We start from the raw sequence: 24,975 nt of genomic DNA, 5'->3' as shown, positions 1-24,975 counted from the left end.
TGTTAAGCTTGGCTGTCCCCTTCAGCAGTTTGTTTGTCTTTATCTCGCGTTCTCTCAATGTCAAGTTCTGACATTAAGCATCTGTTCAAACAAACCACATTCACAGATTAAGCATGGCACAATTGCATCAACCACACATTACCAATCTCTTTCTTTGATTTTTTCTTGCCCTCACACATTGTCTGTCTGTCTCTCTCTCTCTCTCTCTCTCTCTCTCTCTCTCTCTCTCTCTCTCTCTCCCTCCCTCTCACGCACGCACACACACACACACACACACACACACACACACACACACACACACACACACACGCACACGCACACGCACACACACACACACACACACGCAGGTTTGCATATGACAAGCAGGGCCTGATGGGGTTACGGCTGTCCACGGTCTTTATTGAGCTAAAACGGCGTGACGGCTGAGTTTTGTTAAGCCGGGAACAAAGGAAAGGAGGGGTGCTGGGATGACATTGTCTGTGTGGATATAAGTGTTGTCACTGTTTGGGTTGGGCTGGTGCAACGCAGCACTCTAGCAGGGTCATATTCATTACATCAGAAAATTATAGTGCGTTTTTTTAAGTCCTCTCTCAAACTTTGCCAGACATTGTTGTTGCTATGAGAGGTAATTATTAGGAGCTATTTTTTTGGTATGACTTCCATTTCCTCTGTTTATAAAACCTTTTTAGTTGCCATTGGTCATATATTTTAAACATTTATAAGAAAAACATAAATATTGTCGTTTTTTTTATCATCATTAGTCGAAAACCTACATCGCTTGTTTCACAGACCTGTCAACCATGAAATCTCTCTCTCACAAAATGACACTTCACAGGCCAGGTTTTTGGGAAAGTCCCCATATGCATTTCAATGAGTTTTTCTTTCACAGATTCTCTCCAAAGTTCCCACGCAATGGGGCCTAATCAGTTGTGCACCTTTAGCTGAGGCCTGAGAAGTCTCGCGCGTTGCATTTGCGCAGGCCTAACCGTGTTTGCAGTGGGATTACGAGGGCTGGGTGGGTTGTATGAGAGCTCGGGGGGGGGGTTTGGGGTGACTGGGTAAAGGTAGCCATGGGAAGGACCCCCTGATGGTGAGGAATGCTGGCCAGGTCACAGAAAATGAGAGGGGGGTGCTGAACGAACACTCCGGGGATGGGGCAGGTGCTTTTGTGGGTCCTGTCAAGCATCAAAGCTGTGACAGAGCTGAAAAGGTTAGTACTACAGCCGAGTACTATACCCCCCCCCCCCCCCCCCCCCCCCCCCCCCCCCCGAGTGGGTGCTAGGGTGACAGCCATTTCATTCTCCTCCTGTAGTCCCCAATTTAAAGGTTGCTAATTTTTCCTAAATGGACAAGAGGTGTTTAGTAGATACATTTTAAAACACAGTGTTATCTGATCTATTTCGAACTCTGATCTATATCTGCACGATTGCAAAGTACCATTTTATTTACAACGTGACAAACACCTTGTAAAAAGGCGATTGTTCCCCTGTTGTGAGAGTAGCCCTCAAAAGGCAACGATAACTTTATAAGATCTGTTTGTTCCAATAGCGTGCTTATGCAGTGAAATGGGCAGTAAATCTAACAGTTTTTCTCCATTGTGTGATGGTTCTATCTGTAATGGTTTGGACTTGACTCATTAAGTATAGGACAACAACATATGTTCCAGAAAATACAAGTATTCAATTGAGCAGCCCTCAATGAGACAATACATCCAAACAGACTCATTTGTCATTTACGATCAAATGGAAAACAGATAAGGAAACAGAGATTGCTTTTATTTCCATTTATATTTTGCGTGATAATTGTGTTAGTTATTAAAGGTGTTACCTATAAAAGCCTACCTCTAACCCTCCCCACCCTACAATGTAACCTGCCCTGCCAACTCTTAAAGCACCAAGCCCTTACAGCCCAGTGACAAATTGTTGTGCTCTTTTCTTTGCGCTTCATTGGGTGCTTTGGTGGCACTGTCCCCTGTACCTCATGTTTGGGTAGAGGTGGGGGGTGTTCGGGGGGTACAGGTTGCGTCATGGGACCCGAGGTGTCCCCTTTTGTGCAGCCCGTCAAACGTGGTTAACATGCGGCCATTTATCTCCAAAGCCCCCTGGGTGCACAATGGTCTGGGTGAGCAGAGCAGGGGCCGACCCATGATGGAGAGAAGGGGGGGGGGGGGGGGGCTTAGCTGTGGTGCGCTCCTATTCTCCCCCACTCTTCTCTTTCTCTCTTTCCCTCCCTCCCTCCTCCCTCCCGTTTCTCCTCTTGGCTGCACACAAGCCCTCTGTCATTGTTTTGTTTCATTATTTTCCCCAGAGGCACTCCTCAGTGTGGGTCAGGCGTTATCTGACAAGGTGCTTCAGAATGTCGGGAGCCCCCGCTAGACGGATTGTACCTTGCAAACGTGCTGTAGCAGAACCAGGGCCCTCAACCAGTGGGCTGTAAACAATAAGGCAGTGTTAGTTACCCCCCCCCCCCCCCCCAGTCCCCTCCTATTTGCCCTGTAAAGTACTAACAGAAACAGTTATACCTGACAATAAAGCTACAGTTTTACAAGCTTCTCTCCCTTTGTTAGGATTTACATAAAGGAGTGATGAGATGTGAAAAGAACCAGTATGAGCAATGCCTCTTCTAAAGAAAGGAAGGAAAGAGAGGTCAGGGAGCCGTTTCTGCTTGGAAAATGCTATTTATTATATCCATTAGATAGTTTCAGATCAACATACATTCATACCCTTCCACAACAATGTTGTACGGTGAGATTCAGAAATACACTTTTCTGTTCAAAATCAGATCAACAAAAAGGTAGCTTACATTTTGAATGATTTTGATTGTATAATGACAAACACATAATGCTATACACCACTGGTTTATGATGACAGTACATAGTCTAGTCTGAATAATAAGCCCTTGAGCCTGGCATGCAGCACCTGCCTACGGGGAGGTATGCAGTCATTTCATCGCTCTAACAGGATTAGGTTGGGCTGTAATTGATTCATTTGCAGTGAAGGGAGGTGACAGAGCTTTGGAAATGAGAGTTTAGGTAGAACAGACACCCCACAATCCAGCTCTGACTCCATGTGTCAATTTTATTACATCAGTCCAGATGAACTTGAAAGGCTCCCTTTGTATTCACTCGTTGGCTGTTTGTGCCTCTCTCTCTCTCTCTCTCTCTCTCTCAAAGAGATGAGATTCAATAGAGGACATTGACAGTGTTTTTCTCTCTCTGTCTTTCTCCTCTCTCTCTCGCTCTCTCTCTCTTACCAGTTACAATGTATCTCCACCATTGTTTAATGCAATGAGCATGGCTAGATATGAGGTATCCATGAATGCAATGGAAACGGTATTATTTAACTAACTTTTTTTATGCATTGAGATACAACTGAGGTTAACAAGGACAATCAATGTCTCCCTGCCTTCAACATCCTACTTGGTAAATTGGGAGTGTGTTGTTTTTAATGAGCACACCAAACCTAAGGGCTAAATTGGTGAGGAGGAGTGTGGGTATCTGTTGTGCATGACTTTGTCATCTTTGTGTGTGTGTGTGTGTGTGTGTGCACACGTGTGCGTGTGCGCATGCGTACGTGTGTGTGTGTGTGTGTGTGTGGTTGTGTGTGTGTGTGTGTGTGTGTGCATGGTCGGTTTGGAGGGGGCATAGGCCTAGCCTACATTGGCGAGTGGAGGCCAGGGCAGGCCAGGCCGGGGGGCTCCTCAGGCTGGATGTCTGAATAGGGAGTTTGGTCCCCATCTAAACCAGTTCACCTGAAAGTAATGGTCCCCGTCCCAGCAGGGCCATGCAGGGCAGACTCCTTCCCTCCTTCCCTTCTTCCCTCCTTCCCTCCCCTAGCCCCCTGTCTCCTGTCTGGTAATGAGCCTGGGAAAGCAAGCCCCCGTGCAGAACTAGGTGACCCACTGGGCAGGGCCCGCCCGTCGTGGGGCGGTGTGGGGGTGAAGGGGTGGAGGAGGGGGGCAGGTCGGGCCCCACGTCTCAGGAGGCTCCTTTGTTTTCACGTCTGGGACATGAGTATAAATGAAATGTGAAGATGGTGATATATGGCTTGGTTAATGCATTTTGGAGTAAGGATGGGAGAGGAGGAGGAACGGTGTTGGGCAGATCTGTATAGGGATGTTTGAGTTTCCACTTTAGGTGGTGTTATCGTATCAGTTGTAAATTATATTGCCAATATGTGTTGGCATAAATGCTAATGATTAGATGTTTTCTTCTCTGGGATTATGTTGAATCAAATGAAAGGGATGTCACAATAATATTGCTCCACATTGATAATTGCTGCCGCTCTCTCCCTGTCATATGTCTGTGTGATAACAACGTGCCACAATCCACTCTTAGTTGAAATCTAGGTTAAATGCAAATTGATCCCAGCGATACCAGACAATAATTACCATGTATCTTATGTGGACGTGCACTAGACCAGAAAATCATTCATTAAGACCAGGATATGTCTATTGTGGAGTGGACTCTCCAGTCAGTCACCATTGAAGTCAATTGACTAAACTAATTATTTGAGCCTCTGCTTGCTGTACAACAACAACACAAACAAAAGGCCATTATTAAAAAAGGCCTGGAAATATTGCAGACGCAACTGAATTCTCCCCGTAGACTGATATAGAATGGGACATGTCATTGAACAATATGCGGTAGTTTGGACGACTATGGAGTCAGCTTTACAAGACGTCCTTTAGATAATACAATAGTTGTTTTTGAAACGTTTGTGTTTGTATTGATGTTATTATCAAAATCACTGTAATAAGCGGTAGTCCGTTTTTCTAATCTCCTTAGTCTTTGAAATTCTTGCACAAAGCTTTACAAATAGGGTCATATTGTGAATATTCTAATGTCCAGCATATTCTTACTTCATGTTTGAAAATGTATGTGTGTTATCAGTGATTATTATGAACTCAAAATGGATCATTATCCTCCTCTCTCTCTCTCTCTCTCTCTCTCTCTCTCTCTCCTTTTCCGGTGCGGCTCTTCTTCGGCTTTGACTGTCTGTGGAAAGCAGGTAAGGAACAAAATGATACACACACATTTTCACGCCCTGAGAAGCATAGGATACACACATACAAACACATTTCCTCTGGCTGTTGATGGTTTTTACACTAAGAGGTGTCCTTGAAACTTGTCTACTTTGTTGATTCTAAGCAAAATGCTGACACTTTGGGGGATTTGTTAACCTTGTCAATATGGTGTTGGTTCTGCTTCCATTTCTCAGTAGTCACTAAAATAGTACATTGTTCAAAGTGCACTGTCTTCCCGTATCTCCTCTTACCCTTTTATATATATCCCCAAGGCTACTTCTCTCTTCCTCCTTTTAACCACCATTTCAGAATACTTTATTTTGAATTAAATAATAGCAACTCTAGAATAAATAGCCTTGTCAAAATGGAAAACCTTTGTTTTTTATTAGTATCTTAAATTAATATACTGTACCTGTACATAGGCAATGCAGTACTTATACATTATAGAATAATATAGTCTCATATTGACGACTGTTTACAAATTCTTTGGAATGCCGTTATAGAAAGCCAGGTGGCCTGAAAGCAAAATGACATGAAAACAATATTTTCGATCATCTTTGAGAGGAAGAATTAATATTTAACTAGTCTAATAAAGTTTCCTGCCTTAGCAGGCGCTCTCAAGCGCAACACTATATCTTTCCACCTGGGGGAATGAAAAGATATCAACCTCCCTCACGTCTCTCTCTCTCTCTCTCTCTCTCTCTCTCTTTCTCTCTCTCTCTCTCTCTCTCTCTCTCTCTCTCTCTCTCTCTCTCTCTCTCTCTCTCTCTCTCTCTCTCTCTGTAGTGCTGTTTATACCTGGTTCTAACATGTGTATTTTGTCTTGTCCTGTACTGTTTCTAGATCCAGATTGTGCCCACATTTGTAGACAGGTGTAGACGATCAGAAGACACATTGTGATCTGATTGTGATTAGATCTTCTTGACCATCTCCGGAGGTAGTAAGGCGCACATTGTGTCTGGATATCTCACAAGTGTAGATGGATCTTGACAGTGAAACCATGTAAATCTGAATTATCAATTTAAAAAAAATCTAAAATCATCAAGGTGTCACCATTAACTTATGTCATGAAAATGTGTCATAAAATAAATAAATAAATATGATTTTGAAAGAGTATTAGTCTAATAATTTGAATACAGGAAGGGACCAGGAAATGTGGTCACAAGGTGGACACAGTGGAGAGATAACAGACACATTTTAATACCATGTGTAGACGCATATCTGAAAATGTGGGCCCAATCAGAATATGGACAAGATCAGGACCAAGGGTGCATGCTAGCGCCAGGTATAAACAAGGCTTCTCTCTCTCTCACTGTGCTCACTTTAATGTTGTGTGGCGCTCCCAGACGTTAACATTTGGACGAGCACACATTCTACCAAACGGAATTCTGGGGTTTTTCATTATTACTTAGAAGAGAAAATGTATTCATCCTGATAAATATGCTGGAATGTGTTTCCTAGTACAGAACTTCAGTCTAGAACTACAACTTTTTGTTATTAATGATGCTACATTGCTATGGGAGCCTGAATGATTCTCCAAATAAAAAAAATATGAGTTGTAAGTGAACATATAGACTTTGGGTTTATATACAGTATCTATAAGTGAGCTCCGTAAAGAAACGGGTTAAACCGTATCTCATAATATGGTTGATACGTAGGAGCATTTAAATCCGAGGAAGTGAAATGAGAGGTGAAGTCAGTTGCTCTCACATTTTAAGGCTTGTTAGAACAACAAGTTCACAATGCATATTAATACAACTTCTCGGCCTATATGACAGTTCCACACCTATGCCACAAGATCTAACATAACTGGCTGTTTCAGAGACGTGCTAATAGTAGTGAAGTGAGCTCTGACAGAGGCAAGGGACACAATGTTCAATTTGAGAGCACTATCAGAATATAAAAGCGATTTATCTCATCAAGGACATTGAGCTAATAGGTAGCTAGCCACAGGATTATTTACTCTCTCAGTCTTTTGCCAGTGAAGAGTGAATTGGTTGAAGGAATGTGATTGTTAAACACTCTTTGGTCTGTTACTCCGGGCCAGTGTGTTTGTGTGAGTATAATGCCACAGCCGTGGTCAACAAGATTCTCTCGTCACCTCTTCACGCTGTTGTTCAATGGCACACAAAGTGTTGAAAACGACAATGTTCTCGAGTTACAGAATTCCATTTTCCTTGAGCCTTTAAGATTTATGTTAAAGTGCCCCCCCCCCCCCCTTTTCACACCTAGGATCAAAGGATCAAGTCTTGAGAAAATTGTAGTCCGAAGAAGGATTGAGGCCGATGAAATTGAAGAGAACGATTTGCTTAATGACTAATTGGTGGAGGAAGCATCGAGAGAGGAAGAGTGTGGGGAAATAAAAGGGTCCTCCTAACACTTATTTTGGAGTGCACCTAGAGTGTGGCTCGAGAGGGAACAGTAAAGGCGTGCTATTAAAGGATTAAAAATGTCCCTGTGGCATCGGGCCTAGTCTACACGCTGGCTGACTGGAGCGGGCTGGTTTTGGTTTTCAAAGTGTTTATCCCCCCTTCGCCCTCCTGGTTTTTCAGTCGGTGAGCGATACATCTTTGAATGGCAGCGAACGCGAGAGGGAATGTTCGATGTAATCGGCTCGTAATAGAACGATTTATTGGCCTATTTACTCCTATCCTGTCACACACACACGCGCACACACACACACACATGCGCACACACATGCGCGTGCGCACACACACACACAGACACGTGCGCGCGCGCACACACACACACACAACCCCACCCAAATAGTTCTGTGACCCCATGGTAACATTCATAACAGTCCCCTAGAAGGAGGAGACCATGTGCAAAGATGGGTGTGTGAAGTTGGGCCTGGCTAAAGGAAGAACCATGCCTGCATGAGTCAGGAATGGGCGACAGTGTGCTTCTATTTGGGTCACACCTATGTGTAGCCGCCCTCCTCATCCCATCTGTCTGGCATCTGGTTCTAATCAGCTGGCCACTTCCTTGGGCCTTTAACAGCCTCCCAACAACTCCTCTCAACACACACACACACACACACACACACACACACACACACACACACACACACACACACACACACACACACACACACACACACACACACACACACACACACACACACACACACACACACACACACACACACACCTCTTCACTGGGTGACCACAGCTGTAACAACACCTGGGACCCCCACAGAGGTGCCTAACACAGATTAGGGTCAGGCCTGAGGAGCGTGGAGATCGGGAACCATGCAGCCTGTCGTTTAGAGAGGAACCCTGGAAGGAGCCTAGTCTAAGCCTGGGAGGAAGTGACTGGGAACAGGGTCTTATCTGGTCATCCATCTCATGGAGGAGGACAAGGGCATCAAACTAGAGTGATCAAAGTGATCATAGCAGATTCTTGAAGTTTTAGTATTAGACTCTGGGAGAGCGGTTACAAGAATACCATTTGAATTGCCGTTAATATCAAACATGATTTGAAGGCAAGGCACATTGATCATCAACAACTTCAAGTAGACCTATTGTTTTGTATAATCTGAATCACTCAGCATTCACAAGAATATCAACAAGGTAACACCATCATAGTGTTTAACATTAAAGTAGTTCACAACCCCCTTTTTTCCTCCAGGCTGAGGTTGAATGTAATGGACAGAGTTAGTACAAGCCTCCCTTGGGAGAAGGCCTTATAGATGCTGTATTGTTTTCCGCCCCCCTGCCAACTGTGGCCTGAACAAAAGGACCAGCGTTTATTACCAGACCCTGCTGGGTCCAAGGAAGCCCGAACTGACCCCCTTTTCCTCAGGATGGACCTTACCGTCCGGCTTGTACTTTCTACCAGAGAAATAGTACACATAATTACTAACACAGAAGCAGGTATACTTACTCACAGTGTATTTCTATTGTTCATTTGATGTGACTTGAAGTAGCTTTTGGGTTATTTTTTTATTTAATCTAGATTCTACTTATTGGTAACCGGGGGGGGGGGGGGTTAGAGAGGTTGGATCTGTCATGTGATGCAATGAGTTGCTACTTTTCAAGTGTGTGCACAATTTATCCCCTCCCTCTGAAATGTTCCCAAAGTGGACAAGCGCTACGAGGGACAGGTGACTCGTGACTCGCTTCCGATTGTCACCTCAATCTAGTCTGGGTGTTGACACACGTCAGGGTGATGCAGGAAGGAGAGAGGAGGACAGGCAAGGTACAACATCAGATTCATATACCGTGTTTGTATGTTGTAACGTGTTACAGACATGCATATTTCATGACAGATGTCTGCCTGCTTGTTCCCATCAATTGTTCATTTTGTCATGAGTAGGATTTAAGTGCCTTGAAGCGGTCTTACCAACGGATCATCCTGTGTGTGTGTGTGTGTGTGTGTGTGTGTGTGTTTGTTGTCATTTTGTGACCAAACGCTGCTATTGTACTACTGAGGAAGGGATGTGGTCCACTTTCAGTCAACATATTCAGCCCCATTGTAAGACAAAAAGAAATGTCTACAATTTACAGCATATATGTAACAACTACCATTTGAGGGCGAGTCACATGCTCTTAGCCACCCATGTCCTTTGCTGGATGTTAGAACACATTTTTGGAGCTTGTCCTTGAAATGATCTCCACCTGGGTTCTGTAGGCGCATGTCCAAATACAATAAGGACATAAAATCCGAGCGTTAAAAATAATAGTGTTCCCCCCATGGGCCCTGTTGCTCTCCTCTATGTTGCCTTGCTGACAGGAAAACCTGTGAGCCAGAAGAAGGAAATGCTACGAAAATGCAAAAAGCATGAGCTGTTGTTACATTCCGCACGTGTGACATGTTGATGTTGCTATAACTCCTAGTTGCTCATTCTGAAATGTTTAGATTTTTCTAGCTGGCCTTGCACAGAATGTGTGGTATTTACCTTGACTCCTCTGCCAGCACAGCTTCACACAACGTAAGACTTTAGACACAAATCCTTCTGGCACCAGGTGTTGGTGAAACAGGAAGTGTGCCAAGATCATCCTGCTTGAACCTTTTAGAAAATGTTGGGATTACTGGGATCAGCAATATTTTATTTAACCAGGAAATCCCATTGGGTTCAGAAGACCTCTTTCCCAAGAGAGAACTGGCCATTATCCACCACCTTTATCCACCTTCTATCTTTTAATTCTATTATTTTATAGTAGTTTGTCTTCAAATGTTATCTGGACCAGTCTGATTCATTCAGTCAGTGTGTCTGTCTTTGTGTCCTTGGCTTTATCAGGCATGCAGCTAGGCAGCTATGGGTAGCTTGGTTCCTGTCCTGGGCGGAAGTGGGATACCTAATAGGAGGGCGAAACAATGGTGAGCACATCGCAGTAACACTGGGCTCATTGTGCTTCCACCACACAGCCCCCCCCCCCCCCCCCCCATCGCCCTCTACCCCACTCCCTGTCCCCCCGGCTCTTATTGTCAGAGAATGATGCACCAGTACTCTCACCTCTCTCCTCTTATTCAGCTAGTTAAGGCTACAGCCCTGCCATGACAATCAAAGGTCATTACACAGGGGACTTGGAACGGGAGTTAGAAGACGGGAATCGTAGTTTAGGTAAGGCGAAACGTTCTGCTAAGGCTGCGGCGAGCTATACCAGTGCTTAACCATGTCATCGTTGTGTTAGCGCCCTTATCATGTATGTCAAAACATGATTTTTAAGGTCAAATGCTATCAGCGTAATCAAAGGCATTTGGATGCTTGCTGTGAGCTGGAGATGGAGAGCCAGCCAAGAGAGGTCTAGATTGTTTGGGAGTGGTAGCGGGAGACCAAATGACTATTCATAAGTCATTTATTAGATTTTTTTTTATCCCCCAGCCTGCCGATCCACTTGACTGGAAAGCTGTGCCCTGGGGACTGAACGCTTGTCAGTTCTCCTCACCTCAGCCTGGCTAGCGCCATCAACGGTGTAGAATGGGAACAGGGGACAAATGACCCGCACTGGGCCCGGCGGTCGTGGCAGTAAAGGGGTCGTTTTCCCACGTCACATGGAGGTTGCACACATCTGTCACTCCAAAGGTGGCACCGCGGGGCAAAGTGTTCTGACCTAGGACAATCCACATCCATTAGAATTGACGTAGCTCATTTCCTGTTTACCCTTCCTCCTTATTGAACAAGTATTACTGTCACAGAGCAGGGGAGAGGAGGGTGTAGTATCAATCGACGTTTTGAGTAAATGAACACCTTGTTATTCTTGTGGTGGCATTCTCAACTACAACAACATAGCCCATGTATACACCGTCCTACACTACATCTGAAAAGGCATTTGTGGTATAGTACTCATGCCTTCCTTGTTGAAGTACTACAGGAGGATAAACCAGGTGACTGGTGTGTCCACCTCAGTGTTTACCTCTTTTCTGGTCTTAATCTGCTTTGGCAGTTAGTTAGGCTCCTCACCTTATCTAACGCAAACAGCATCAGGTCCTCATTAAGGGCGACTTCACGGCCACTTGGCACTGACATTTGCTAATAGCGATGATAAAAGGAGACTGTGTGTGTGTGTGTGCGCGTGCTTGTGTGTGTCAGGGGTAGTAGCGATGATAAAAGGAGTGTGTGTGTGTGTATCAGGGGCGTAAAACAACTGGCTGCCAAGATACAAACTCACTTTCATGCTTGACATTTTATCTAAAAAGAAAACAAGTGTCTTGTTTTCTGTGCGCTTTTCATGGTCGTCACAAGGCTTTTGAGATGTTATACTACATCTCCATTTGTAGGTATTTTAGCATCTAGGATCCTATGCAGGTGTGAAGTGTGTTCAATGCCCAGGCAGAAAGTATGACTGCTGCCTTGGACTGCTCTGTAGACATGATGCCATGTAAAGCTTAAGCAGTGTTTGGTCAAGCAGGTCTCATGAGCTGCTTGACCAAACTGGCCTCATCAGCAAATGCACCAGTTTCACTACTCTAAACCGCGTGTTCCAGGAAGTGGAACAGCCTCGCAACATGCAACAACACTGCCAAATGTGGTGCTTGTCTGGTCGACAGGGAGAGGAACTATACTGTTGATGTGAAGCAATACACAGTATGTGTGTGTGTGTGTGTGTGTGTGTGCGTGTGTGTGCGTGTGCATGCATGTCCCTATGTGTGTGTGACAGTGTGTTTGAGCGTCTTGTGTGTGCACGACTGTGTGTGTGTGTGTGTATGCACCCGTACCCGTGTGTGATGATAAAGTTGAAGCCATCAGTGGTAATTAAAGGCCTGGTCCCTCGTTAGGATCAGGGAGTGGCCAATCTAGAATATTCATGAGACAGGGTGCATGTATTATCTTTGTCATGATTCATCCTGGGATAATTGCAAATTCTGTCATACAAGTAATCTGCTACCACCCCCACCTCAAATCCCTTACACTGGCGGCATCCCAAATGGCACCCTGTTGTCTATAAAGTGCACTCCTTTGACCAGAGCACTATGGGCCCTGGTCAAAAGTAGTGCACTACATAGGGAAAATGGTGCCATTTGAGATACACGCACTGTCTTCACACTGCCTCTTATTGTCCTCCTTCCCTTTATTACTAAACAGATTATTCCTTTTATGGCACTGTGTAAGAGTGATTTTTGTTGTCTGCGTGTCAGAAAGGTCTCAAGTAGCTGAGTAATTTTACGTCTCAAACAGCCTTTTGAAGACCTAGAACAGAAATGGTAATAATGTTGCTTCGAGAACTAAAAGTGTGATGTAAAACTCCCCCTCTCCATCCCACCACTCCTCCTCTTCTCTCTTTTGTTCCACTCCCACCCTACTGAAAGGTGAAAAGTACTAAAAGAAAAACCTAATGTTTTTCTCTAGGGTCCATAAGCAGAACTCATGCTCAAATCCTTCCATATATACCCTTGACGTCCTGCCAAAGAGCTCTTCTCTAACCCACTAAATGGTGCTGAATGAAAATCTGCTCACCTGAGGGAGATGTCTATCAGCCAAGGTTCACAAATAAGATCATCTACAAACAAGATCAGGTTTCACATTTTTTTAGGCCCGGCTGACGATTATGATTCTACAGGGGCCAGTAAAGAGAGACCACTTGGAGCCAACCAGGCCGAGTGCCAGGGAGACAAAGAGGTGGGAAATGGGTTGAGGTGGGAAACCGTCCACTAAGTCTGTTGCAGCCATTCTGAGGGTAACATTACGTTTTGTATATGTAATATTACGTTTTGGAAGGAGAAGGAGTGTAGTTTCATCGGAGGGATTTGAAATGGGAATCTTTGCTTCCTTTTGTAAAAAGGAGTGAAACAAGGACTGAGTCTAGTTCCACCTGGGAAGATGCATAATTCAGCCATTTTGGAAGTAGGCCTCCTTCCATCCCTCCAGAGAGGTGGGCTGCCTGTAAAGCCTGAAACTGCCTCATCATTGCCAAAAGTGTACATGTGCATACATTATTCAGTTCAACTTGAGTTAAGTCAGTCTTCTCTTAGGCAACCTAGATTTCAGTGTTGTGAGGTTAGTGTAGTTCTTTCCAACCTCCCTTTCCAGTAGTTGATGATTAATTGAACGGTTAACACAGATAGATGGATTTTGATGTACTTCAAATGTATGTGGAGCATGTTCAGAAGTTCAAAAGGGACTTTTTTTTACCTTCTCTGTGGTGTGCTCAATTCCTTATGTATATATTACTTGTTCTATCTCTTGTTTTCACCCACACACCCACACTGGAGTTCCTAGAACAGCTGTAACATCTCTTGTGCGCTTAAAAAATAGCTGAAGGCCTGACTAATTGTGTTTCGCAACAAATAGACAAAGAGAGAAAAGAGCATTTCACACCTTTGACCTTCCCCTTGGCTCCTTTACACTGACACTCACACACACTCACACACTCACACTCTGACACACACTCACACACTGACACACACACTCACACACTCACACACTGACACACACTCACACACACACACACACACACACAAACACACACTCACGAGTCTGTTTGGTATCTATCTCAGAGAGTCTTATCAGGGAGACACAGCAGTGTTTTATGTAATCAGCGACTCACCGTTGTAGAAATGTTACCGGCCTCTTGAGGTGAGAGGGCTGGTTTTTGTAACTGTCACACAGCCTATGAATACAGAACTGATATGAGCTTTCAAACACATGGCTTTATTGAATATGGCTTGGTTTTTAGGTCGTTACAATGACATTCATAACACATTAAGAACACATTACACAGTAACAGAGAATATTGCTGTAATATCTAACAGCTTATTCTAGACAATGGCTCTCCAACCCTGTTCCTGAGAGCTACCCTCCTGTAGGTTTTCGCTCCAACCCCAGTTATAACTAACCTGGTCCAGCTTATCAACCAGCTAATTATTAGAATCAGGTGTGCTAGATGAGGTTGGAATGAAAACCTACAGGACAGTAGCTCTCCAGGAACAGGGTTGGAAAGCCCTGTCCCTGTTCTAGACTCTGAATACAGTTGTTTTGTTGTAGTTTTTTGTACTCTTCAATGTATTATGTATTATGAGAGGGCCTTGTGTATGTTGGTGGTTGGGGTGGTAAGGAGAAAATGGGCGAGGGGCACTACAGTTAACGCTCTCTCTTGAACAGCCAGCCCAGCTCAAGGTGCCAAAACCTGATTAAGTTCCCCTGAGAAGTGTTTCATGCTACATGGCACTTGCCCAGTGACACGTTCAAGGAGGAACTAACTTTTTCACTGTCACACCTTGCACACAGGCAGCAGGGCTGATAAGAACACACACACACACACACACACAGAGGCACACAAAAACAGGACAGGGTGAAACTAGGCGGAACAAGAGAGCACAACAGAAAAGGACAAAAGTGTGGGGCAAAATACACTTCTCTTTCTCTCTCTTCTAAGCTATGATGTTTTCACACACCTATTCCTGCGAGGGGCTAATTTGTTGCCTGCCAGACTGTAATAGCAGAGGACCACCAGCGCCGGCCAGTTTCTCTAAACCCTGGTGAGGTATACTGTTACTCAAAGGGGCTCTCCTCAGAAATAAGGAGCCACCTACAAGATAAAGCACGCCCATGGTCTTGCTTTTAATAGGGAGCTCTGAGACATTTTTCTTGGCATGTTTGAAGTGGAGAGCAGCACCCCAAACCCCCCCCACACACACTCCACCCTCCCCCCAGAAGGACTGTTCACAGGCTGTTGAATTTTTAAGAAAACAGAACTCATTGGCTGCGGTCAGCGTCTGGTCTGGACTGCTCCATCGTCCTGCCGTTTCAGCCCCGTCGGGATGAATTACAGAGCGACTCTTCTTTTTGTTTTCAAAATGGTGGACCGCATCGGGGAAAGACTGGGTATGGCTGCCATAATAATAGATCAGCCTGCCAACAGGTTGGTTGGCGATGGAAACCAATGGCATCGCTACTGCTCTGCTCTCCTCTGCTCTCTCCTGAAGCCTGCTCCTTCCTCTACAGAGATTTTCTCCATTCTTAGATTCTCCGTCTGCATAGTTGAGAAATGATCAGGTTAAGCGTGCCAAGACATCTCCACAAGGTTAGGTTTCTAGCAGAGCCCGTCATCTTTGACTTTCATAAGAAATGTCGTCGACAAACGATAAACGTACCGAGCAACTTTGTTAATGCTGTAATTTATTCCGGAGTGTTCTGTGATCCCTAGTGCTCACCAAACTACTTTTTGCAATGGGGGTTCCTATCACATTAGAACAGATGAGGCCAGAGTTAATGCATGTCTTTCCGGTCCTGAAAAGCCCACTCCCCTCCTCCAGTCTGTAGCCATGCTCATGATGATGCCTGAGAGAGCAGCAATGGGGTCGGCGGAATTGATACGACTTCCGCCTGGGATGGTCATTTGATCTGCGGCTCGCTCCCTGGAGGAACGCCCAAGTGGAAAAAGCAAGTCTTCATGGTCTCTCAGAGGAAGTGGCAGGAACAATGGTGTTTCAAATATTTACTGGAGCTCAGCTCATAATCGTCCATCCTGAAGCACTGTTTCTGGCTTGTGCAGGCAGTGTGTGTGTTCACGGTACAAGGGGATTCCATAGCTTAGCAGTGTGCGAGCCAGAGCCATGTTTAAGTGGCTAAAGCTGCTTCCTAATTATCCACTTGCTCTATTTATCACCTTTCCAGGTATCCTAAGAACTCACACAGTCTGACTAAAAGACAAACTAATGTCCTAAATTGTAGTGTCTCTTTTACAACAGATATCCTGGCCAGGATTGATAGATAGCATGACAGTGTGGGGCCTGGTGGATGTAGCCTCTCAGAGAGGTCATAGGTCACAAGCATTTGGGGGTAACTAAAGGGGAGGGGGCAGGGGGTTAGGGGACAGAAGGGAAGCCTGCTCTCTTGTTTGGTACCTGGTGGGGATGCTATTCAGGTGACAGGGATCCTGGCATGGTATATGTGTGGGTGGCTGGGAGAGCAGATGTGGTTTACAATCTCATTAACATGTGAAAGAGGTGCTGAAATGCAGGGGCCTAAACGGTGCTGGGATTGAGTTGCTGTTGCTCATCAGTGGGCAGTTGCTATCAGTGGGACCTCCAATAACAACTAACACACACACACACACACACACACACACACACACACACACACACACACAAACTGACCCCATTGAAAGCCTCCCGCCTACACTGCCAGCTGGTGACTGGCAGGGTATTACTGCAGTCACCACAGACCAGACCACAGATGCCCCTCATGCCCACTGCTACATCTCTCTCTCTCTCTCTCTCTCTGTCTCTCCCTCTCTCATCACTCTCTCTCTCTCTCTCTCTCTCTCTCTCTCTCTCTCTCTCTCTCTCTCTCTCTCTCTCCCCCTCTCTCTCTCCCCCCTCTCTCTCTCTCTCTCTCTCTCTCTCTCTCTCTCTCTCTCTCTCTCTCTCTCTCTCCCTCTCTCTCTCCCTCTCTCATCACTCTCTCCCTCTCTCTCCCTCTCTCTCTCCCTCTCTCATCACTCTCTTATATTACGGAGACAGAAAACAGCTAGCTACAAACGGACTCGGGTGCAATACTTAATTGCAATTTAGGTTTTGCTTAGCTTTTCATAAAAGAGAAGAGGGCTTACAGTAATCTGTACCAGCAGTACCGTATGTTATTGTAGCGTCCTAATTAATCTTACAGGAAGTGTAAGGCAATATCAGATGGAAGCAGCACCGCGGATAGATTTATTAATGCTCCTAATCAGCTTCAGCTAAATTAATTTCACACTGATTGCATGTATTCATCCAAATTTGCATACATTTAGCCCAGGTGATTTATTTTTCGCTTGTCTCATCCATACTCATGCATGCACGTACACACACACGCACACACACACACACACACACACACACACACACACACACACACACACACACACACACACACACACACACACACACACACACACACACACACACACACACACACACACACACACACACACACACACTGTGAGTGTGATCAACAAAGCTCCCCAATGCAGTTCTTGTAATTGATGATGGCAGGGAAAAACTGCAGGCTGAACAGAGGCCCAGCAGTAGAGAGGACAGTTGCTCAGTTAAAAGAGCCTTGGTTAATCCATGGAGCGACAGGGTACTGAGGCAGGTGGTGGAGGGCTGGAAGGGCTGGAAGGGCTGGAACAGGCAGCAGAAGGAACCTGGCACAGACCGTCACCACAACCTGCAACACATAGTTAGACACGCATTGTTGCTGTCACCAGCTTCCTGTGTGTGTGTGTGTGTCTGTGTGTGTGTGTCTGTGTGTGTGTGTGTGTGTGTGTGTGTGTGTGTGTGTGTGTGTGTGTGTGTGTGTGTGTGTGTGTGTGTGTGTGTGTGTGTGTAAAGGTAGAAGTTGGGACAGTGTGTGAGGGAACAATTAGGCTTTATAAGAGGAATAAAAAGGATACAGTCTAACGAAAGAACACGAGAGAGAAGCCATCTCTGCTCGCTGTCATTTCCAGGGTTTGTGGAAAAGTATTGCTTTTAGGATTTAACCCCAGCGCCAACATACCAAATAGGTTATGCTAAATTAAACAGCTCCTCAATATTTACGAGACTCTATGAGATTTATACTTTGCACAAACAAGACTAGCTAAATTCATAGCTGAGTGGAGCTATGATTATTAAGTGTGTTATTTTGTCTTGACTTGCTACCCTGACAGCAGGGCACTCATATTAGGCAGAAATACCACTCCTCCTTCCTCCTGCCTGAATATTTGATGAGCAACCTGTCTTCCTGATTGTAGAACGTGGTTTAAAACCCTCCTAATGTCCTAATGGCCCCTTCTGTGGCCATCTGCACCACACAGTCTACAAAGGTGAAAATCACAATTGGCCTCGGTACAAGTAGCAAGGCAAAATCTAGATAGATAGAGTCCAGGTTCACTTTAATATACGGATGTACTCAAATCGAGGATCATTTATCCTATTGGGTTTGATTTTCCGCTGAAATCAATGCAAAATATGGAGCACCTCGTCGTCGTACAAAAAATTGAATTAGTGTAAAATCGATGGCTAACCTGCAGCCAAGAGCAAAATCCATTTAGTTAAGTGAATTCAGGTCAACATCACAGAGAAAATGAAAAGCCTAAATTGATCTGCACAGTTATGTTGGCAGTTTATTATATCACAGAACATAGCCACATTGAGAGGAATGGCTCAAAAAGCCAATGGAATAAAGAGTATGAACAGTGTGGTTGTCTTTATATGGCAGAAGGGCACTAGTTTCAGTTCAGGTTCGTAACTCGTAGCGTTGTTAGTTTTGTGAACAGCCTCTGTGGCGTGTGTGTGTTGTTTTGTAAAAATGCTAACCGCTAGTGATGGACAAGCCAGAATCACACAGGAGGTGGCTAGCTGCCGAGCATCTGCTCCTAGATTTGCATATTAATTGACCCGTATTAACTCCAAAAAGAAAAATAATCTAGCAAGTTTATGACTCTACAGAATTAGCAATCTCTCTCACCCCCCTTTTTCCTCTCAGGGCCTCTTCTTTCACCTGTTCTAAGGTCCTTTATCATATGGGTTGAGCATCAGGTTAGTCAGTCCTTTGTTTTTCACTTGTAATCCTTGCAGTGTGAGGACATCACACTTCTGTCTATTTTGGCCTTTGTTTCTGAAGGCTTTGGCTTGTCTTCAGCCACCATGTGAAGGAACCATTTTGAGGGTTTTTCTATCTTTAACTTCCTCCAGTCTTGTGTGTCGGCTATCCAAAGTGATCCTAGTTGGCTATTTTGTTTGTACGCCATGTATGTGTAAAAGTGTGTGTGTAAGTGTGTGGGGCCGGTGGGGGTCTTGAACATTTGTCGAGAGGAGTAACATGTGCGCAGGCAGGGCACAGATGGCTCCGTAACGGGAGGGAGGGAGAGAGGGTGGAAAGGAGGGGGGGAGAGAGGGTGGAAAGGAGGGGGTGGGGGTGGGGGGGGCCGTCTGGGCGCTTGAGTAAAACTCTGAGATCTTTCTCTTGCACCCTCTCTCTTTTTTTCTCTCTCCTTTTTTTCCAGCCTGTTGCTCAGGACCCCGTAGATAAATGGGAGTTTAATTCAATTAGAGGCAGGCTACTGGAACCACCCCTTCTCTCCTGGCTGGCACTCCCCAGACGTGCATGAATACACACACACATGCACACACGCACAGGCACATATACACACACACAAACATTCAGTTATATAGGCCCACACAACAACACAAATATTGACACACACTCTTTGGTTGATTCGTTTCATGTCCCTCCGAGTATTTGTACTATTATGGCAAATAATTCATGCTGTGGGCTATTTCTTTCTAAAACTTTTTGCATTAGTACACCTTTATTCCCCACCTCCCTGTGTGAATCCCCCTACCTGTCTGTGTACGCATATCATTAGATGGATGTTGGACCACTTCCAGTCTGTAGCCGCTAGGCAGCGACCTCATTTCCACAGCATTCATGCAGTGCTTCCTTACCTACTCACTCACCTCCCCCTCCCCCTCCCCCTCCAGTTGTTCGCTCAGGTGATCTGCACCACTCACAGGCAGCGAGAGAGAGAGCAAAGAGAGAGAGGTAGAACAGAGAGAGAGGTTTTTCTCCGGTAGCTTCCCCATCTCATCTCTCATTACCCAGGCAGTCGTAGCGGCGGACAAGAGAGACAGGACGCAGCAGAGGATCACCTGGAGCAAGCAGTAGACCTGAAACCTGTGTTGTTTTTTATTATCATATCAAACACCATGGTGTGTGTGTTTGAATATGGAACTGGCTTTTTCATTGAGCTGCACAGAGAAAGAAAGAGAGAGAGAGAGAGAAAGAGACTGTGTGGGTGTGGATACTAGCCCCTCATGGCATACGTGCAGGCAATGGCTCTGTCTGATTAATCTGTTCCACTGTGGGGCGGTTTAAAATGGACGACGTGGAAGGAAGCCTCCCTCATGCGAGGAGAGGGCAGGTGTGGTCTCTGCAGAGCCTGGGGATGCACTGTGGGATAGGCGATGATGTGGAGTGGGTTCCGTTGTTTTACAGAATCCATATGATATGTGGCAGGTATGGTATGCACCTGTTAGTTGCAGTTACACACCTCAATGGGCACGCTCATTCTAAGGCAGTTAGATCTTTTTTTGTTTGTTGCTGTTGTAGCTAATGGTTGCGTTACTGGAATGTCTGTTTCATAAGATTTAGTGGATTTGTTCTATATTCAAATGATGATGGGGTTAACTGTAATATATCATGTAGACTGAGTATTATTCTGTCATAATTTGATATGAACGGTGCTCTGCACTGCAAGAAAGCTCCACCTCCTAACCCCAACTATTGATTTTCTTGAATATAAAGTAGATACAGTGGAAGGGGTTGGGCATCGGATGGCGATAATCCACCAACAAACCAACCATTCTACATCATCCTCGGAGAGACTCAGAAGGGATTCTCAGTAAGGAAGTGTACTCCTACCCTGCACCACCTTCACCATTGTAGACAAATACTGTGATCAATATAGCCTACCTTTTTAAAGCCACCTGCCTGGAACTTGTGGCTAGAGTTGGAGGCATTAAGTCCTTCACTGAAACAGCTGGAGGCATTAGTGACATAAAAAAGGTCATTCTTCTTACTGAGAATCTGCTTGGAGTAAATATACCAGAGGAGATGACCAAACCAGCTAGGGAGGGTCAAGATTAATGTCTTTGTGGAACGACCTTAGTTGAGCAGTGAGAGAGAGCAGCAGAGGGAGAGAGAGAGAGAGAGAGAGAGAGAGAGAGAGAGAGAGAGAGAGAGAGAGAGAGCGGGAGAGGGAGAGGGAGAGAGCGTTCAGAGGAGAATAGCAAGCGTTGTCGCTGCTTTGTCTCTGGCTCCTTGAATGAGCACAAAGGATCGATCGGTGGAGAGGTGACGGGCCGAGACAATGGATCTCCATGAGATCAGCAGGTCGGAACGGCGGCGCTTCCACACACAATAGAGGTGCGGCAAGACAGAGCGAAGGGTGGCGCTCCATCAAAGATGTCACTGGAGACAAAGCGCACTCACTCTCCGGGTTCTGAGTTGTTATATCTCGCTTTATCCTGACTAAACCTACTGAAAAACAGTTTGCTAACTGCTATCTAGATTAATGACAGATTGTACATACAGGTGGTGTGTCTGAAGTCATTTCCAACCAGAACTATTGATTTGGAGACACAGAGCAACTAAGATCCCAGCCTGTAGCTTTAGTCCAACCCTCTGTGACATCTGCCACACTACTAGACCCATGTGACCTGGGAGGCAAACAGTCTCATGAATTGCTTTTGTTTGGGAGGTCACTGGCTTTTCTCCGTCTGCCTACCGCAACACAGATACAAAACAGCCACACACTGGCCAAGTATCTGAGTAACATAAGTAAAGTAACAAACAGTTGTCTTCGTGTTTTTCCACCAAAACATTTATCTTTGTCAGTTGGTGAGTGATTCTATAACTGTGAGACATGTATCTTTCTCTCTCTTTTTCCTGGAAAAAATTAGTTGAATAATATAATTTCCTAAAGTAAATGTGCCTACATATTTTCTATGGCATAATAACATACGCAAGTCTTGATAGAGAAAACTCACTTTCTATAAACTGGACAGGATGCTAGCTGGTCTTTTCACTGGTCTGTTCCAAACTGCTCTTAGCTCAGAGTTAAAAAGGGTCAGATATTTCATTCAGCGAAAAGGCAAAACCACTATTGTTGCTGGTCTAGCGAGACTAAAGAGGGGAGGGTGTGTGAGAGCGAGCACAAGGTTAAGACGTTGAATGAAATCATATTATATCCAACATATACCTAGACCACACAACGTGTTTTCACGTCTCACTTTTCAGCCTTTTCTTTCTCTCTGTCTCTCACTCTCTCTCTCTCTTTCTTTCTTTCTTTCTTTTTTTTTGATCAGAGAGGGCATTACCCTGTCTGAACTCCCCCTAAATCCTTGTGGTCACACCTTTTATTAAAGAGGGTTTTGTCCCACGCCCTCCACCCCCCTCTGCTGCTCTTGGTATTCAGCCCAGGTCAGCAGATTTCAGCCCACCCCACCGTGGCTCCCCTTTTTAATTTGCACCTGTTGCGCAGTTGTCCGGGAGGCAAGTGCCGAACCATACAGTCAGACAAAGATCATATTATGAACAGATATGCAAAGCCTAATCTCGATGTACCCAAAGGGGAAGAGTGAAAAAAGAGACGAGTGAGGGAATGGTATGCCGTTAGGATGTAAAGGTTTATGGGTTTGAAAAACTGTCGAGGGGAACCAAATAATATCCCCAAACAAGCAATTGACTTCAAAACGCGTCGTTTTTAGCCACGTCCCTCTCGCTTTCTGGAGTTGGCAGCGGCCTCCAGAGATAACGCGCATGAGAGCTTGGCGAAATATTGCTTTATTAGGCATACACAGAACTCAAAATGAACCTGAAAATTGTGTTCTATTTTCCACCCCCGAGGGCCCCCTTTCCTGCGCCTAGTTCCCATGATGTCATGGCTTTTACATTTTTTTTGTGTTATTCCCCCCCCTCCCTTTTTCTCTTTTGGGTCTATGCCTGCCTTTCTCATGCACCTTTTTCAGAGTATTTTTCTTCAACACCGAAGTGGACATATTTATAGGTTGGCGTGAAGGCCCTTGGGTTCAGCCTGAATCAAATCAACCACATTTTATCAAAGTTCAGGGATGTAATATTTACAAGCTGTCCATTTCCACTTGGTCCCTAGAGTGTCTGGGATGTATAAAAAGCTCCCCAAACTATTCAACGCAGGAATGTGACTTTCAGCTTTTGCCTCTTTAGTCTTTACCTCTAGAGCCAAGTTAGTTGGATGTTGTTTTAGAAACCTAACAGCGTCTCTTTGTTTGTGTTTTGCAGTGCTGAACTATGAGAATGTGGTGGAGACGGGCTCCGAGACAGACGAGGATGACAGGACTCTAGTCTCAGAGGAGAATGGTCTAACCAATGGGGAGGAGGGTAGCAGCCCCATTGGGGCCGGCGTGCCCAACCTGGAGGCATCACCCAGGGTGGGCCACGCCCTGCTGTCCTACAGGGCTGGAGCAGAGGAGGGGTCAGAGGGCAGGGATGGGCGGCAGAGCCACAACCACGCCTGGCGCCTGGCAGACAACCCGCACGGACACCTCAACGGGACTGGTGAGTGATCTGCTCAAGATACACGTAGAACGTAAATCAGTGAGTAGGCAACACACCTCACTGTTGTAAATCAATTACACAGCACAACAACATCAGCACAACACCTCCAGAACGACAGACACTAAAATAATATCACTGATGTTATTCAATTACACATCTTATAATAATACAGTACCTATTCACCTTTTTTCAGTTTCTGCTAAAAATAGCTTGAGCCTGGGAAGTGGCTCTGTTCGATACTCTGTCTATTTTCCTATTTTTCGGGGCCCTGTGAGGTTGACAGAAGATTGTAGAGTATGACATGGTGCTCTACTCTAGTGGGACGTGTTGCTGCTGAAGCACAGTCAGCACTTTAGCTGCTTCACAGGATCACGTCGGCAAAACCACCTCCCTCCCTGAGGTGTGTCCAACTCACCCTCCCTCTCACACATACTCTGCTGTGTGACTGTTCACACCCTGTAGCACGTCTGTCCTCTCAATGTTCTCCCTCCCCTCTTTTCTCTCCTTCTCTCTTTCTCTTGGGTCTGTAAAAGCATGTCATCTGTCTCCTCATTTTCACATACTTTCATAGGAATAAAGTCAAACCCCGAAAAGGTCAATGTACTCAAGGTCTCGGCAGAGCAGAATATGTCACAATACTTCAGTTTAACATATGAAGCGCCACCTTTCATTCTCGTTGACCCATAATTTTAACCCTGTTTATATTTAGGAAAACAACCTGATATAAAATTCTTTATAATTAGACTCAGTTTAGTGGGCCATGACCAACTCAGCCTCTAACTCCCCCATATTGCTATATTGTACAGGCAGAGCTATCAACAATGAGCAAGTAGCGCATGCGAAACCTGTCAAACCCCCACCCCCCTTCTCTCTTCCCCCTCTCTCTCTTTATATTTCTCCATCCACTCCTCCCCCTCCAACTCATCTGCATCAGTGACAGGACAACCGGTGTCGCCAGGACCTCAAAGACAAATACTTTTAATTAGGAGCCAAACGGGATCGTTAAGAGGGAGCCAGGCTTTAGCAGGACTCATTAACAGGCCTAAATTAAATTTGGAGCTTTATGATGGCAATTTACATGCATAATAGGCCCACCATTCTAGTGCCACCTGACAGATACAGAGTGCAGAGTGAACTCATGTAAGACGCCCAGTTTTAAAAAACGGACTGGCGTCGGCTATCCGTCTCTGGTAATGACTTGGTGGCGCGCTGCCCCGCTGAACTGGGAAATAGAAAGTACTAGGAAGAAGTTTTTGATTTTGAACGCGGTCCAAAACTAAATGTAAATGAAAAGAGCCTTGATGCGGCGAGCATAGATGTTATCATTATCATGGCCATCATGAGAAAGCTGTAAAAGAAATCAATGCCAGATTAGCACATCTGCTACAGTCTGTTATAGCTAATGCTAAACTGGTGGATGATTTTCATTGAGCTGGTATTTTACA

The 24,975-nt window shown here is 45.2% G+C and overlaps 1 protein-coding gene across 3 annotated transcripts in view; it reads left to right on the top strand.

Moving 5' to 3' along the window:
* Window positions 1–24,975, top strand: part of zeb2a (zinc finger E-box binding homeobox 2a) — a 47,638-nt gene that overhangs the window by 10,505 nt on the left and 12,158 nt on the right. For all 3 annotated transcript variants that reach the window (XM_020456516.2, XM_020456532.2, XM_020456525.2), the window contains exon 3: window positions 23,255–23,530. In XM_020456516.2, the coding sequence (XP_020312105.1) occupies window positions 23,255–23,530 (276 nt within the window). The remainder of the gene's footprint in view (window positions 1–23,254; window positions 23,531–24,975) is intronic.

The sequence above is a fragment of the Oncorhynchus kisutch genome, linkage group LG2, assembly GCF_002021735.2.
Source record: "Oncorhynchus kisutch isolate 150728-3 linkage group LG2, Okis_V2, whole genome shotgun sequence".
Lineage (NCBI taxonomy): Eukaryota > Metazoa > Chordata > Actinopteri > Salmoniformes > Salmonidae > Oncorhynchus > Oncorhynchus kisutch.
Note: the sequence above shows the minus strand (reverse complement) of the source record. Positions and strands in the feature narration are given on the sequence as shown.